At 53.7% G+C, this 17,800-nt stretch overlaps 1 protein-coding gene across 3 annotated transcripts; it reads left to right on the top strand.

The window, feature by feature from the left end:
* The first annotated feature begins 12,128 nt into the window (after positions 1-12,128).
* On the top strand, positions 12,129-16,083 carry ATP5MC1 (ATP synthase membrane subunit c locus 1). 3 transcript variants are annotated; one of them, XM_029074552.1, is made up of 5 exons: positions 12,129-12,182; positions 13,008-13,056; positions 15,058-15,135; positions 15,492-15,670; positions 15,854-16,083. In XM_029074552.1, the coding sequence occupies exons 2-5, from the start codon at positions 13,018-13,020 to the stop codon at positions 15,966-15,968; spliced, it is 411 nt and encodes a 136-aa protein (XP_028930385.1). In that variant the 5' UTR covers positions 12,129-12,182; positions 13,008-13,017; the 3' UTR covers positions 15,969-16,083. The 3 variants fall into 3 exon arrangements, with proteins under 3 accessions (XP_028930385.1, XP_028930383.1, XP_028930386.1); XM_029074550.1 differs by having other exon boundaries at positions 12,167-12,240; XM_029074553.2 differs by lacking the exon at positions 12,129-12,182 and adding an exon at positions 12,207-12,229.
* Positions 16,084-17,800: the final 1,717 nt, after the last annotated feature.

A 17,800-nucleotide genomic window follows, 5' to 3' on the forward strand; every position in this document is an offset into this window, starting at 1 on the left:
TTACTACGTGCAGAGCACTGTTCTAAGCGCTGGGCTAGACAGGGGAATCAGGTTGTCCCACGTGGGGCTCACGGTCTTAATCCCCATTTTACAGATGAGGTCACTGAGGCACAGAGAAGTGAAGCGACTCGCCCACAGTCACACAGCTGACAAGTGGCCGAGCCGGGATTCGAACTCATGACCTCTGACTCCCAAGCCCGGGCTCTTTCCACCGAGCCACGCCGCTTCTCTATCCCGGCTTCACCATTTAGCTGCAGGGTCACCTTGGGCAAGTTACTTCTCTACGTTTCGGTTTCCTCATCTGGAAAATGGGGATTAAGACTGTGAATCCCCTGTGGGACTGGGACCCACTCCAGTGCTTAGAACAGTGCTTAAGACAGAGTAAGCGCTCAACCAGCACCACGATGATTATTATTGTCTGGGCTCTCGATTATCCCGGCTCCGCCCCTCTAATTGGGTCATCTCAGCCAGGTGAATCTTACCCATCTGGCCATTCCAAGCGCTTAATACAGTGCTCTGCACATAGTAAGCGCTCAATAAATACTACTGAGTGAATGAATGTCAGCAGGGCACAGCTGCCGGGATTGCTGGCCGCGCCTGGTGTGGCTGGAAGGCTGGGCCCGATTTTGCCTTGGTCTTTGGGCATGCTGGGGTGGGGCCTGTGTAGACGCTCTTCCGGACACCTACCGTGCGCAGAGCCCTGTGCTAGGTGCTTAGGAACATAGAGAAGCAGCGTGGCTCAGTGGGAAGAGCCCGGGCTGGGGAGGCAGAAGCCAGGGGTTCGAATCCCGGATCTGCCGCTTGTCAGCTGTGTGTGGGCAAGTCGCTTCACTTCTCTGGGCCTCAGTGACCTCATCTGGAAAATGGGGATTAAGACCGTGAGCCCCACGTGGGACAACCTGATGACCCTGTATCTACCCCAGCGCTTAGAACAGTGCTCCGCCCGTAGGAAGCGCTTAACAAATACCAACATTATTATTATTATATGACACAAGTAAAAGACAGTTCTTGCTCTCAAGGAGCTTCCAGTTTTCCCTCCTCCTGGATCCTTAGGTTTGCGTGGCTCTCTCAGTTGGGTTTCTGTGAGCACACACACCCGGCCAGGCTCTTCCCCCAGTGCAGGCAGAGATTGAAGATGGCCTAGTGGCAAGGGCACGGACTTGGGTTCTAATCCTGGCGCCACCACTTCGCTGTGTGGCCTTGGGCAAGTCACTTAACCGCTCTGTGCCTCTTCAGTCATTCAATTGTATTTATTAAGCGCTTCCTGCGTGCGGAGCACTCTACTAAGCGCTCGGGAAAGTACAATGCAGCAATAAAGAGTGCCAATCTCTGCCCACAACAAGCTCACAGTCTAGAAGAGGGGGGTAGACAGACATCAATACAATAAATAAAATGACAGATACATATGTAAGTGGTGTGGGGCTGGATGAGGGGGGAAGGGCAAAGGGAGCAAGTCAGCGTGAGTGGGAGATTCATTCATTCAATTGTACAGTGTGGCTCAGTGGCAAGAGCCCGGGCTTGGGAGTCAGAGGTCATAGGTTCGAATCCCGGCTCTGCCACTTGTCAGCTGTGGGACTGTGGGCGAGCCACTTCGCTTCTCTGTGCCTCAGTGGCCTCATCTGTAAAATGGGGGTTAACTGTGAGGCGCACGAGGGACAACCTGATTACCCTGTATTCATTCATTCAATAGTATTTATTGAGCGCTTACTATGTGCAGAGCACTGTACTAAGCGCTTGGAGTGGACAAATGGGTAACAGAGACAGTCCCTGCCCTCTGACGGGCTTACGGTCTAATCGGGGGAGACGGCCAGACAAGAACAATAGCAATAAATAGAATCGAGGGGAAGAACATCTCATTAAAACAATAGCAAATAAATAGAATCAAGGCGATGTACATCTCATTAACAAAATAAATAGGGTAATGAAGATATATACAGTTGAGCGGACGAGTACGGTGCTGAGGGGATGGGATGGGAGAGGGGGAGGAGCAGAGGGAAAGGAGGGAGAAGAGGGTTTAGCTGCGGAGAGGTGAAGTATCTATCCCAGCGCTTAGAACAGTGCTCTGTAATTAGTAAGCGCTTAACAAATACCAACATTATTATTTATTAAGAGCTTACTGTGGATAGAACACTGTACTAAGCGCTTGGGAAAGTAAGTACAGGACAGAAACAAAGAGCGACAATCCCTGCCCACACCCAGCTCACGGTCTAGATGGGCGGAGACGGACATTTATTTTGTTAATGAGGTGTCCATCCCCTTGAATCTATTTATCGTGATTATGTTGTCTTGTTTTTGTCCGTCTCCCTCCCCCGATTAGACTGTGAGCGCATCACTGGGCAGGGATGGTCTCTATCTGTTGCCAAATTGTCCATTCCAAGCCCTTAGTCCAGTGCTCTGCACATAGTAAGCGCTCAATAAATACTATTGAGTGAATGAATGACATCAACACATATAGACAGCCATATAAATCAAATTACCGATCTATACGTAAGTGCTGTGGGGCAGGGAGAGGAGGTAATAATAATAATAATGTTGGTATTTGTTAAGCGCTTACTATGTGCAGAGCACTATTCTAAGCGCTGGGGTCGATACAGGGTCATCAGGTTGTCCCACGTGGGGCTCACGGTCTTCATCCCCATTTTACAGATGAGGTCACTGAGGCCCAGAGAAGTGAAGTGACTCGCCCACAGTCCCACAGCTGACAAGTGGCCGAGCCGGGATTCGAACTCATGACCTCTGACTCCCAAGCCCGTGCTCTTTCCACTGAGCCACACCCCCTCTCTAAGATAGAGTTTAAGATTGTGATCTTTAAGTTAAGATCCCCGCTCCGCTGCTAGTCAGCTGTGGGACCTTGGGCAAGTCACTTCACTTCTCTGTGCCTCAGTGACCTCATCTGCCAAACGGGGATTAAGACTGTGAGCCCCACATGGGACAACCTGATCACCTCGTATCTCCCTGCGCTTAGAACAGTGCTCCGCACATAGTAAGCGCTTTACAAATACCACAGTTTATTTTATTTTTGAGCCCAATGCGGGGCAGGAACAGTGTCCAGTCTGATTACGTTGTATCTACCCCACCCCAGCATTTAGAACAGTGCTTGGCACGTAATATGTGCTTGGCGAATACCATAATAATAATAACTGAACCCAGAACTGCCTGCCTATACCCAGCGGGCATCCAATCCCGGTTCTAATCCCGGCTCCGCCGCTTACCGGCTGTGTGACTTTGGGCAAGTCACCTCTCTGTGCCTCGGTTTCCTCCTCTGGACAACGGGGATTAAGACTGGGAGCCCCACGTGGGACGACCCGATGACCTCGTATCAACCCCAGCGCTTAGAACGGCGCTCTGCACATAGTAAGTGCTTAACGTATATCGTAATTACCGTAATAACGATCAATCCAGGGGTTGACGTGCCTCTGTTTCCCCAGCCTCTGGTCGGAATCCCGAAAAGGAAGGGTCAACGAAAACGGACAGGACGTTTGATGGGGGGGTCGTGGAGGCCCTGGTTTAAGAGTGACCACTGGAAGAGATGGTAGGCGGGGAGGAGAAGGGGGGCGTCCAGTAAGGAGGGAGAAGGTGGGGTGGCCAGTAAGGAGGGAGGAGAAGGTGGGGCGTCCAGCGGGGAGGGAAAGGCCAAGCGTGGTATGAGGCTGCCCTCCAGAGGTTGCCGTGGGAGCTATAGGAGGTGATCCTCTCTCCTTTTGGGGGGCTTATCTTATTTTGGGGTTGGAGGCCTTCTCTTTGTCCAAAAGTGCATTTGGAGTCAGGACCAGATAGTAGCAATGGGGGGGCTGGAGGGGGCCCCGAGGCCTGAGACGGGGAGGGCCCCCCAGCCCTCGATTCCCGCCTGAAAGCGGCTCCGGCCGCCACGTTCCCGGGATTGTCACCCCCACACGCGCCCTCTAAGAGGGACGAGGGACAGACAGGCCGACTCACCCGCCCCAAGGCTTAAAAACCTCGCCCGCATTGCGGGCAAGTGGGCGACGGGGAAAAGGCCAGAAAAATCTCTGAAACTCCGCGGGACAGCTCTTCCCCCAACTCCCCGCTCCATCCGGTACTGGTAATGTCCTGGAATTACGATTTCAGCCAGAGACATGTTTCCAAGGATCGGTGAGGCCATTTGGCTTTCCAGCCTGCGCTCTCAAATCGAGCCGTCAATCGTATTTACTTTTTTTAATGCTATCTGTTAAGCACTCACTATGTGCCGGGCACCGTTCTGATCACCGGGGTGGATACGGAATAATCAGGCCGGACACGGTCCGTGTCCCACGTGGGGCTCACAGTCTAGAGAAGCAGCGTGGCTCATTCATTCAATTCATTCAATAGTATTTATTGAGCGCTTACTAGGTGCAGAGCGCTGGACTAAGCGCTTAGAATGTACAAATCGGTAACAGATAGAGACGGTCCCTGCCCTTTGACGGGCTCCCGGTCTAATCGGGGGAGACGGACAGACGAGAACAATAGCGATAAATAGAATCTCAGCGGAAAGAGCCCGGACTTGGGAGTCAGAGGTCATGGGTTCGAATCCCGGCTCTGCCGCTTGTCAGCTGTGGGACGGTGGGCAAGTCCCTTCACTTCTCTGGGCCTCATTGACCTCATCTGGAAAATGGGGATTAAGTGTGAGCCTCACGTGGGACAACCTGACGACCCTGTATCTCCCCCCGCGCTTAGAACGGTGCTCTGCACGTAGTAAGCGCTTAACAAATACCGACATTATTATTAATCCCCGTTTTACAGTTGCGGAAACTGAGGCCCAGAGAAGTGAAGCGGCTTACCCAACGTCACACAGCAGACCGGTGGCGGAGCCGGGATTAGAACCCAGCTCCTATTGACTCCCAGGCCCATTCTCTATCCACTGGGCCGCACTACTTTTCCCGAGTGCTTCCAGTGTGCAGAGCGCTGCAGCGAGCTTCTGGGAGAGAGAAATGCGATAGAACTGATAGACACGATCCCTGCTTTCCAGAAATTTAGAGTCTAGTGGATTATGAAGTTAATTTACCCCACCTGTTGGTCCACTTGCCCTGAGGCCTGGGGGCATCTGGGGAGAGATGTGGGGGAAAAGGCCAGGCCTCAGTCCCTGCCCTCACTGGCTTTCCTGTCAGCATTTCAAAGCGGTCCCATCCCCAGGGGCCGAGTTGGGGAATAATGTTGGTATTTGTTAAGCGCTTACTATGTGCCGAGCACTGTTCTAAGCGCTGGGGTAGACAGGGGAATCAGGTTGTCCCACGTGGGGCTCACAGTCTTAATCCCTGACCTACATTTCAGGGAAGAGAGGCTAAGGCCCCGTCAGTCATTCGATCGATCGATCGTATTTATTGAGCACTTACTGTGTGCAGAGTACTGTACCAAGCGCTTGGGAGAGTTCAGTGGAAAGAGCCCGGGCTTGGGAGTCAGAGGTCATGGGTTCTGATCCCGGCTCCGCCACTTGTCAGCGGTGTGACTTTGGGCCAGTCACTTTACTTCTCTGGGCCTCAGTGACCTCATCTGGAAAATGGGGACTAAGACCGTGAGCCCCACGGGGACAGCCTGAACACTGTGTATCCCCCCCAGTGCTTAGAACAGTGCTTTGCACATAGTAAGCGCTTAACAAATACCATTCTACATATATATATATATATATATATATATATATATATATATATACAGTGTAACAGTATAACAGACACATGGCTTTGCCACTTGGCAGCTGTGTAACTGTGGGCAAGTCACTTTTAACTTCTCTGTGCCTCAGTTACCTCATCTGTAAAATGGGGGTTAACTGTGAGCCTCACGTGGGACAACGTGATGACCCTGTATCTCCCCCAGCGCTTAGAACAGTGCTCTGCACATAGTAAGCGCTTAAATACCAATATTATTATTATTCCCTTCCTTAATCTTGACTCTGCCACTTGTCTGCCATGTGACGTCACTTCATTTCTCTGTGCCTCAGTTACCTCATCTAGAAATGGGGATTGAAACTGTGAGCCCCACGTAGGACAGGGACTGGGTCCAACTCGATTTGCGGTGCTTAGTACAGCTCCTGCCACAGAGTAAGCACTTAACAAACACCATCATCGTTATTATTATTATTATTATTTCCACAGTGAGCTTACAGTCTAGAGGGGGAGACCGACATTAACAGAAATAAATGAATTACAGATATGTACTTGAGTGCCGTAGGGCTGGGAAGGGGGATGGATAAAGGGAGGAAGTCAAGCCCGGTGGATAGGAAAAGCGGCGTGGCTCAGTGGAAAGAGCCCGGGCTTGGGAGTCAGAGGTCATGGGTTCAAATCCCAGTTCCGCCACCGATCAGCTGTGCGATTTTGGGCAGGTCACTTGACTTCTCTGGGCCTCAGTGACCTCATCTGTAAAATGGGGATGAAGATTGTGAGCCCCACGTGAGACAACCTGATTACCTTGTATCTCCCCCAGCGCTTAGAACAGTGCTCAGTACATAGTAAGTGCTTAACAAATGCCATTATTATTAGTAGCGGGGTGGTGAGCCAAGGCATGATATTTGGACCGGCTCGAAACGTGGATGTGATGGTCAGTCAGTCAGTCAGTCAAATATATTAATTGAGCGTTTTCTATGTGCAGAGCACTGTACTAAGCACTTGGGAGAGTACAATAGAACAATAAACAGACACACTTACCACCCACAGTGAGTTTACAGTCTAAACGGGGAGACAGACATGAATTGAAAAAAATAAATTACAGATATGGACGTAAGTGCTAAGGGGCACTTATGATAATGGTATTTGTTAAGCGCTCACGATGTGCCAGGCACTGTATTAGGTGCTGGAAACCCGATTTTCCTGGGCAGCAGAAGGCTGGCTCTAATGGTGTCTCTAGGCTCCTTGGGACTTGTCCCGGCAAGCCTAGAGAAGCAGGGTGGCTCAGTGGAAAGAGCCCGGGCTTGGGAGTCAGAGGTCATGGATTCGAATCCTCGCTCCGCCACTTGTCAGCTGTGTGACGGTGGGCGAATCACTTCCCTTCTCTGGGCCTCAGTTCCCTCACCTGTAAAATGGGGATTATGACTGGGAGCCCCACGTGGGACCACCTGATGACCCTGTATCTCCCCCAGCGCTTAGAAGACTGCCCTGCACATAGTAAGCGCTTAACAAATACCAACATTATTATTATTAATGGGGATTAACTGTGAGCCTCACATGGGACCACCTGATGACCCTGTATCTCCCCCAGCGCTTAGAACACTGCTCCGCACATAGTAAGCGCTTAACAAATACCAACATTATTAGCATTATCATTTTTCTACACTACCATTCAGGACCCGTTTCCCCACTCCTCCAGAAACTCCAGAGGTTGCCCGTCCACCTCCACATTAAACAAAAACTCTTCCCTATTGGCTTGAAAGCACTAAATCACCTTGTCCCCTCCCACTTCACCTTGCTACCCTTTTATTACAACCCAGCCCACACAGTTGGCTCCTCTAACGAGAATCTTCTCACTCGACTTCCATTTTGTCTATCACCGCCAACCTCTCGCCCACATCCTGCCTCTGGCCCGGAACGTCCTCCCTCCTCACCTCCGTCAATCTAATTCTCTTCCCCTCTTCAAAACCCTACTTAAAGCTCACCTCCTCCGAGAGGCCTTCCCACGCCGAGCTCCCCTTTTCCCTCTGCTCCCTCTCTACCCCCCCCTTCACCTCCCCTCAGCTAAACCCTCTTTTCCCCCCCTTTCCCTCTGCTCCTCCCCCCAGACTCTGCTCATTTCTCTATATTTTTATTCCCCTATTTCTTTTGTGAGGTGACCCTCCCCTTCATTCTATTTATTGCGATTAAGTCGTCTTGTTTCTGGCCGTCCGTCTCTCCCGACTAGACTGTGAGCCCGTCAATGGGCAGGGATTGTCTCTCTCTATGGCCGAATTGTCCATTCCAAGCGCTTAGTCCAGTGCTCTGCACACAGTAAGCGCTCAATAAATACTATTGAATGAATGAATCGGAAGTGCTCAATAAATACTATTGAACAAGCATTTGTTAAGCGCGTACTATGTGCAGAGCACTGTTCTAAGCGCTGGGGGGATACAAGGGGATCGGGTTGTCCCACATGGGCACGGTCTTAATCCCCATTTTGCAGATGAGGGAACTGAGGCACAGAGAAGGTAAGTGACTCCTATCCGACGGACAGTTGCTCTCTCCCCTTCGAAGCCTTATCGAAGGCCCAGCTCCTCCAGGAAGCCTTCCCTGCCTGCGCCCTCCTCTCCTCTTCTCCCCCTCCCTTCTGGGTCCCCCCGACTTGCTCCCTTTTATCCGTTTCCCCTCCCGGCCCCGCAACGCTTACGTATCGTGAAGCGGCGCGGCTTAGTGGAAAGAGCCCGGGCTTGGGAGTCAGGGGTCGTGAGTTCTAATCCCGGTTCCGCCACTTGTCTGCCGTGTGACCTTGGGCAAGTAACTTCTCTGTGCCTCAGTGACCTCAGCCGTAAAAAGGGGGATTAAAAAATGTGAGCCCCACGTGGGACAACCCGATTACCCAGTGCTTAGAACAGTGCTCTGCACATAGTAAGCGCCTAACGAATGCCATTATTATTATTATTATAGATCTGTCATTTAAATATTTACATTCATGTCTGTCTGCTTGGAAGGAGCAGCATGGAGTAGTGGATAGAGCACGGGCCTGGGAGAAAGAAGGTCGTGGGTTCTAATCCCGGCTCCACCACTTGTCTTCTGTGTGACCTCGGGCAAGTCGCTGCACTTCTCTGGGCCTCAGTTACCTCCTCTGTCAAATGGAGTTTGAGACTGTGAGCCCCAGGTGGGACAGGGCCTGTGTCCAACCCACTTACCTTGTTTACTAACCGTGGGATTTGTGAAACGCTTACCACGTGCCAAGCACTGTTCTAAGCTTGTATCTACCTTAGCGTGTAGTACAGTGCCTGGCACATAGTAAGCGCTTAACAAATACCACAATTATTATTAATATTGCATCCCTCTCTAGACTGTAAGCTCACTGTGGGCCAGGAGAAGCAGCGGGGCTCAGTGGAAAGAGCCCGGGCTTTGGAGTCAAAGGTCGTGAGTTCAAATCCCGGCTCTGCCACTTGTCAGCTGAGTGACTGTGGGCAAGTCACTTCACTTCTCTGTGCCTCAGTTACCTTATCTGTAAAATGGGGATTAAGACCGTGAGCCCCACGTGGGACAACCTGCTTCCCCTGGGTCTACCCCAGCACTTAGAACAGTGTTCTGCACATAGTAAGCGCTTAACAAATACCAACATTATTATTATTATTATTCTTATGTGGGACAACCTGATCACCCTGTATCTCCCCCAGCGCTTAGAACAGTGCTCGGCACATAGTAAGCGCTTAACAAATACCAACATTAATTTATTGTTATAGTGTACTCTCTCAAGCGTTTAGTACAGTGCTCTCCACCCAGTAAGCGCTCAAGAAATACGATCGATTGACGGAATAATGAATGGAGTTCACCTAGAGAAAATGTCAGCCTACGCGAGGTCAGGATCTCAGGGGCCAGGCTTTCGCTTTTCAGTTACGTAATGAATTTGGAATTTGCTGGGTGTTTATCTTAGCCTCCTGGCCTCCATTAGTCAAAGCTGCCTCAGTTCATCTCCCTTCCCTTAATAACAATAATAATAATGATAATGTTGGTATTTGTTAAGCGCTTACTATGAGCAGAGCACTGTTCTAAGCGCTGGGGGAGATACAGGGTCATCAGGTTGCCCCACGGGAGGCTCACATTTAATCCCCATTTTCCAGATGAAGTCACCGAGGCACCGAGAAGCTAAGTGACTTGCCCACAGTCACACAGCTGACAAGTGGCAGAGCCGGGATTTGAACCCATGACCTCTGACTCCCTAGCCCGGGCTCCTGCCAAGCAGCGTGGCTCAGGGGAAAGAGCCCGGGCTTGGGAGTCAGAGGTCATGGGTTCTAATAATAATATTGTTGGTATTTGTTAAGCGCTTATTAGGTGCAGAGCACTGTTCTAAGCCCTGGGGGAGATACAGGGTCATCAGATTGTCCCACGTGGGGCTCACATTTTTTTTTAATCATTTTTACAGACGAGGTAACTGAGGCCCAGAGAAGTGAAGTGACTTGGCCAAGGTCACACAGCAGACAAGTGGCGGAGTCGGGATTAGAATTAGGTTGTCCCACCTGAGGCTCGATGAGGGAACTGAGGCCCAGAGAAGTTATCCCAACTCCTCCACTTATCAGCTGTGGGACTCTGGGCAAGTCACTTCTCTGGGCCTCAGTTCCCTCATCTGTAAAATGGGGATGAAGACCGTGAGCCCCCCCCCCCCCCCCTTGGGACAACCTGATCGCCTTGTTTCTAACAACCTGATTGTCTCTGTTGCCGAACTGTACATTCCAAGTGAACATCCCAAGCGCTTAGTACAGTGCTCTGCACACAGTAAGTGCTCAATAAATACGATTGAATGAATGAATTATATCTACCCTAGCGCTTAGAAGAGTGCTTGGCACATAGTAAGCACTTAACAAAAACCATTATTATTAAATGGTCAATACAGGGCTTCGGAATCAGGGGTCATGGGTTCTAATCCTGGCTCCGCTGCTTGTCAGCTGTGTGAGCTTGGGCAAGTCACTTCACTTCTCTGGGCCTCGTTTCCTTCACCTGTAAAATGGGGATGAAGACTGTGAACCCCACATGGGACGACCTGATTGTCTCTGTTGCCAAATTGTACGTTCCAATTGAACAACCCAAGCGCTTAGTCCAGCACACAGTGGGGCTCAATAAATACGATTGAATCAATGAATGAATTGTATCTACCCCAGCGCTTAGAACAGTGCTTGGCACATCGTGAGCATTTAACAAAAACCATTATTATTATTATTAAATGGTCAATAAAGGGCTTGAGTCAGAAGTCATGGGTTCTAATCCCAGCTCCGCCCCTTGTCAGCTGTGTGACCTTGGGCAAGTCATGGCTTAATGGAAAGAGCTTGGGCTTGGGAGTCAGAGGTCATGGGTTCGAATGCTGGCTCTATCACTTGTCAGCTGTGTGACTGTGGGCAAGTCACTGCACTTCTCTGGGCCTCAGTGACCTCATCTGGAAAATGGGGATGAAGACTGGGAGCCTCACGTGGGGCAATCTCATGACCCTGTATCTACCCCAGTGCTTAGAACAGTGCTTGGCACATAGTAGCACTTAACAGATACCATGCTTATTGATTATTAATAATGAGAATAATGTTGGTATTTGTTAAGCACTTACTATGTGCCGAGCACTGTTCTAAGCGCTGGGGTAGACACAGGGGAATCAGCTTGTCCCACGTGGGGCTTACAGTCTTCATCCCCATTTTACAGATGAGGGAACTGAGGCCCAGAGAAGTGAAGTGACCTGCCCACAGTCACACAGCTGACAAGTGGCACGGCTGGCATTCGAACCCATGACCTCTGACTCCAAAGCCCATGCTCTTTCCACTGAGCCACGCTGCATTACTTCCCTTCTCTGGGCCTCAGTGCCCTCATCTGTAAAATGGGGATGAAGACCGTGAGCCTCACGTGGGACAACCTGATGACCCTATATCTACCCCAGCGCTTAGAACAGTGCTTGGCACAAAGTGTGCGCTTAACAGAGACCATGCTTATTGATTATTATCGCTTCCCTTCTCTGGGCCTCAGTGACCTCATCTGTCAAATGGGGATGAGGACTGTGAGCCCCACGTGGGACCACCCGATGACCCTGGATCTCCCCCAGCGCTTAAAACAGTGCTCTGCACATAGGAAGCGCTTAACAAATCCCAAGGTTATTAAATGGGGCAAAGGCAAAGAAACTGGTCTGGCCCTCAAGGGGGGGGGGGGGAGGGGCAGCAGGACCCCCCGTCGCACTACAACTCCCAACATGCAACGCGCCCCCTTCCGGTCCTGGGGGGGGGCGGGAGCTGCGCCGCAGTGCGCAGGCGCCACTCCAAGGACAAGTGACGTGCCGCCGTCGAGCAGGCCGCCATTTTGTGCTGGAGGTCAGGGGGCCCGCTCTTTCGGAGCTCGACCAATCAGCAGTCGGGGTTGGGCCTTGGTCCCGCCCCCGGCGGGGACCCTGCGGCCCACGCCCAATGGGAGGCGAAGGCCGGCGGCCGGAGGGCCAATGAGGAAGCGGCGTGCGGGGGGCGGCGGCCAATCGGGGCGGAGGGGGCCGGAGCCAATGGGAGGGCGGGGGGCGGGGGACACGTGGGCGGGGGGCGCCCAGTACGGGGACGGAGACGGGGTGGACGGGAGGTGAGTCACCTTGAGCGCAGGGGAGAAGCGGGACGAGCGGCCGCGCGGTTAGCGGAGGGTGAGAACCCTCGCGGGGGGGAATAACGGGGAGGGTAGCTGCGGGTGCATCACCTTGAGCGAAGCCCTCGGGCGGGGAGGGAGCCGGTTGCTATGGTGAAGGGGTGGGAGGGCAACCCCGAGCCCCCCGCAGAACCTGCTTCCTCCTCCTGCACCCCTCCGAGCCTGCGCGGGGCTGCCACCTGATAGTGGTGGTTAAGCGCTTACCATGTGCCAACCACTCTGCCAAGCGCCGGGGTGGACGGAAGGTCATCAGGTCGACCCCTCTGGAGCTCCCGCTCTTCATCCCCATTTTCCAGATGAGGGAACTGAGGCCCAGAGAAGCCAAGTGGCTCGGCCAAGGTCACAGAGCAGCCTTGCGGGGGCGGGATTCGAACCCACCACCTCCCGAGCCACGCTGCTTAACCCCCCCCCCCCTTGGGTGTTCTTTTCCCAGCGCTTACTACAGTGCCGTGCACCCTGCAGGGACTTGGTGGGGGCCATTACTATTCCTTGGCCCGCTTCCCCACCGCCCCATCCCGGTGACCTTGCCCCAGGGAGGGAAGTTGGAGGGTTCCGCCCTCACTTTCATTCATTCGGTGGTATTTATTGAGCGCTTACTAGGTGCAGGGCACTGTAGTAAGCGCTTGGAATGGGCCACAGATAGAGACCATCCCCACCCAATGACGGGGCTCACGGTCTGATCGACCTCCCTGACCTCGAACGCCCTGCAGCTGGGGTGGGATGGGGTAATGGGAGGCAGGGGGTGACTTTTTCTTTGTCCCCTAGATCAAGCACAATGCAGCCCACCGGTACTCTCCTCATTTCTCCAGCCTTGGTAAGTAGCGGCTCCCCGAGGCTGGAAACATTCGACCCCCCATCCACCTGTCAGCCGAGGCCCCGGGCCTCCAGCGGGGAGGAAGAGCTGCTGGGGAAGGGCTCTGGTTTGTCCGGCTGAGCACAAGTCACAGGACAAGTGAGAAGCAGCGAGGCCTAATGGTTAGAGCAAAAGCCTGGGCATCACCAGGATCTGGCTTCCATTCCCAGCTCGGGCCACTTGTCTGCTGTGTGACCTTGGGCGATGCGCCTCCCTTCTCTGGGCCTCCACCTCCTCATCTATAAAATAGAGATTGAGACTCTGAGCCCTCCCGTAGGACCGGGACCGTGTCCAACCTGATGATCTTGTATCTGCCCCAGCGCTTACTACAGTGCATAGAAAGGGCCTCTCAAATACCATCAAAAAAAAAGGCAGAGCCGGGATTCGAACCCAAGGTCCATCCGACTCCCGGGCCCAAGCTCTACTAGGCCGTACAGCTTCCCACTGTTCTAAGTGCTGGGTTAGGTTCAAGTTTAGAAGGTTGGGCACGGTCCCCGTCCCACATGGGGCTCACAGTCTAAGAGGGAGTAGGATTTCGTCCTTATTTTTAAGGAAAGTGAGGTACAGAGAAGTTAAGTACTTGCCCAAGGTTTCAAAGCAAGCAGTTGACAGGTGGGATTGGAACCTGCATAGTCTAAGTAAGGGGGAGTAGGATTTAATCCTTATTTTTAAGGAAACTGAGGTACAGAGAAGTTAAGTACGTGCCCGTGGTTTCAAAGCAAGCAGTTGACAGGTGGGATTGGAACCTGCATAGTCTAAGTAAGGGGGAGTAGGATTTAATCCTTATTTTTAAGGAAACTGAGGTACAGAGAAGTTAAGTACGTGCCCGTGGTTTCAAAGCAAGCAGTTGACGGGTGGGATTGGAACCTGCATAGTCTAAGTAAGGGGGAGTAGGATTTAATCCTTATTTTTAAGGAAACTGAGGTACAGAGAAGTTAAGTACGTGCCCGTGGTTTCAAAGCAAGCAGTTGACGGGTGGGATCAGAACCTAGGCCGTACAGCTTCTCACCGTTCTAAGTGCTGGGTTAGGTACAAGTTCATAAGGTTGGACACGGTCCCTGTCCAGTCCAAGTAACAGGGAGTAGGATTTAATCCTTATTTTTAAGGAAACTGAGGTACAGAGAAGTTAAGTACGTGCCCGTGGTTTCAAAGCAAGCAGTTGACAGGTGGGATTGGAACCTACACAGTCTAAGTAAGAGGAAGTAGGATTTAATCCTTATTTTTAAGGAAACTGAGGGACAGAGAAGTTAAGTACGTGCCCGTGGTTTCAAAGCAAGCAGTTGACGGGTGGGATCAGAACCTAGGCCGTACAGCTTCTCACCGTTCTAAATGCTGGGTTAGGTACAAGTTCATAATGTTGGACACGGTCCCTGTCCAGTCCAAGTAACGGAGTAGGTTTTAATCCTTATTTTTAAGGAAACAGGTACAGAGACATTAAATATTTGCCCAAGCCTTCAAAGCAAGCGGTTGACGGGTGGGATCAGAACCTAGGCCGTACAGCTTTTCACCGTTCTAAGTGCTGGGTTAGGTACAAGTTCATAAGGTTGGACACGGTCCCTGTCCAGTCCAAGTAACAGGGAGTAGGATTTAATCCTTATTTTTAAGGAAACAGGTACAGAGACATTAAATATTTGCCCAAGGCTTCAAAGCAAGCAGTTGACAGGCGGGATTAGAACCCAGGTCCTCTGACTCCCAAACCCAGGTTCTTTCCACCAGGCGCCGCTGCTTCTCTAGCTTTCCAGATAGGCGGCTCCTTCTGCGGCAGAGATTTGAGGGTGACAACTGGCCTAAATCCAAAGGACGTTCTTTGGAGCGCGGAGGGGGGGTCTCCATCCCACCGTAGCCCCCCGGGATGGGGCAGGCAGGGGTGAGCCGGGTGCCCCCACAGAGGCCGGGCCTCGGGCTGCCGGTTGCGGTTGTCCGACCGCCTCAGGGTCACCCTCTTCCGCCTCGACTCCGCAGATCCGCTGCTGTACCAGGGGCCTGGCCAGGCCAGCGTCTGCATCCGTCCTGAGCAGGCCCGAGATCCGGTCTGAACAGGTAAGAGGACGGCGACTGCCCCCCAAAGTAAAGGGGTCCATGGCAGGGATGGGATGTTGGGATCTAGAAAAGCACGCCGGTGAGCTCTCGGGAACCCCAAGGCGGCCTCCATCAGCAGGTGGGGGTTCTGGAAACTAGGGTTTCCCGCAGGCCAGTGTGAATCATCGCCCGCTGGGAAGGGTAGTCGCCCCCGAGCGCCCTTTTCTCTTGGTGGGATTGGGGCTGGGGGGCCGGTTGGTTATCACCCCCTCCTGCCCTGGCTGAGCTCGGTGCCCCAGAGGAGGGGGAGACGGTAGGGGCCGGGGCGGTGCTCGCTGAGAACCCCCCGGCCCCTCCGGGCCGACCCGGCTCCCCAGTCAGCTCCGGCCTGCAGCGCGCTCCGGCTGGCCCGTCGGGACTTCCAGACCAGCGCCGTCTCCCGGGACATCGACACCGCCGCCAAGTTCATCGGGGCCGGGGCCGCCACGGTCGGGGTGGCCGGTTCAGGGGCGGGGATCGGGACCGTCTTCGGCAGCCTGATCATCGGCTATGCCAGGTAAGCGGGCCGGGCCGGGATCCGAGGCCCCGGGGGTCCCGTTTGGGGTCGGGGTTCCGGGTGGGGTCCGGCGCGGAGGGGCGCCTCTCCACAGCCGGGGGGAGGGGGACCTGTGAATGCGGATGGCCGAGCCCCCTCCCTCCCCGCCTCAGTGGTTCTCTCTCTCTCTCCCCCCTCCCCCAGAAACCCGTCGCTCAAACAGCAGCTGTTCTCCTACGCCATCCTGGGCTTCGCCCTCTCTGAGGCCATGGGGCTCTTCTGCCTGATGGTGGCCTTCCTCATCCTCTTCGCCATGTGAGGGCTTCGCCGGCCCGGTGCGGGGGGCTGCCCTGCCCGCCTCTGCTGCTTCAGCTCCAGCCTGCCGCTCTGGCTAGAGCATGCCGAGCTTTCCCATTAAACACCGTGTTTCTCTACTGTGTCTCCCTGGCCTCTGTCCTCACCCGGGGGGCGAGGGGGGGGGGGCGAGTCCCTCACAGGCCGGGGGCTGGAAATCCTTCAAACCAGGCCGTCCTTCGCCCCAGCTCTACCACCTTGGTGTCGGCCTTCGCTTGGGGCAGGCCGAGGGCAGGCCTGAGCTAGAATTTGGGCGCGTTTCCGACCCCATCGCCGAGGGCAGCCGTTTGGGCTGATGGATAGAGCGTGTCAGAGAAAGTGGGTTCTAATCCTGGCTGTCACCTGTCTACTGTGTGACCCTGGGTAAGTCATTTGACTTCCCTTGGCCTCAGTTACCACATCTGTGTAATGGGATTAAGACCGTGAGCCCTTGGGGGGGGGTGGGGGGACAGGGACTCTGTCCAACCTGACTCGTGTATCCCAGCACTTAATACGGGTGCCCGGCGCATAGTAAGAGGGAGTGGGGCTCCCGGCGTCTCTCCGATCCCACAGCTTCGGCCTGCCGCTAAAGGGGGAAGGCAGCCTCAGGGTGGAACTGATCTGCCTGGGACTCCATAGACCGGCTCGTCTGTCTCGGAGGGGAAGTTGAGGGGGCCGGAGCGGGCAAGGGTCTTGCCGAAATGCCCTTGAGTTTCAGGCCACCGGCCTGCCAGCTCACGGCCGGGTTGGAGACTCCGAACCTGTACAGGACAAGTGGCTCATCTCCCCGTGCGGTCGCGCGGCGAGATTCGGACTCTGGCCGTTTTTAGAGAAGTGGCTCGGCTTAGCGGATAGAGAGCAAGGACCTGGGTTCTAATCTGGGCTCCACCACCCGTCTGCCGTGTGACCTTGGAGCAATTGGCTTAATTTCTCTGGTTACTTCATCTGTAAAATGGGGATGAAGAGTGTGAGCCCAGAGGGGGACAAGGACAGTCCAACCTGATTAACTTGTACCCATCCCAGTGCCTGGCACATAGTGAGCACTTGAGTACCGTTATTATTCTAGAGTCTTCTGTCGGCCTCGGCTGAAAGTTTCTGTGGTGGCCTGGGGCCTGAGCCAAGTGAGCGGGGGCAGCAGGGAGTGACCGGGCACCTAATCCAGAGGAGATGGAGCTGAGAGGTGACCAGTAGGCCTGGCCCCCAGGGAAAGGGCAGGCAAGGAATTGCCTCTGCGGCAGCCCGGGCACCCGCGGCTCGGTTTTCCAGCTGGATTCTTTCTGGCCCAGCGTACGGAGCAGGAGGCCCTGAGCCGGGAGGGATTTTCAACTGACGGTTGACAAAATGGTGGGGCCGCTTCACTAAACGGCCACTCGTCCTCCCGATTAGTCCCCACACCGGGAGCGTTAGCCCCATTTCACAGGGGCAGAACCAGGCACGTTTCTAAGTGGCCAAGTGGCCTGGCTCCTTAGCACTGGGGCTGGTGGAAGGACTCAGGTCCAAGGACTTTTCCCTGAGGGAGCGGGAAGAGAGGGACTGACTCCCTCGATAGGAAGCGTCGTCCGGAGGTCAGCTCGGCCGTTCCTCGGCTTCCAGGTCACCTATTCTCACATCGCCTATACCCGCCCTTCCCAAAAATCTGTAAAATGGGAATGAGATCCCTGTTTCTCTTTAGCCTGGGGTCTCCTGAGGGGCAGCGCCTTTGTGTTTTTGGTTTTTAATGGTATTAAGTGCTGAGGCAGATAAAGGTCCATCAGGTAGGACACTGCCCCTGTCCCGCATGGGGCTCACTGTCGGAGTAGGAGGGCGAACGGGAATTCG

The sequence above is a fragment of the Ornithorhynchus anatinus genome, chromosome 11 (assembly GCF_004115215.2).
Source record: "Ornithorhynchus anatinus isolate Pmale09 chromosome 11, mOrnAna1.pri.v4, whole genome shotgun sequence".
NCBI lineage: Eukaryota > Metazoa > Chordata > Mammalia > Monotremata > Ornithorhynchidae > Ornithorhynchus > Ornithorhynchus anatinus.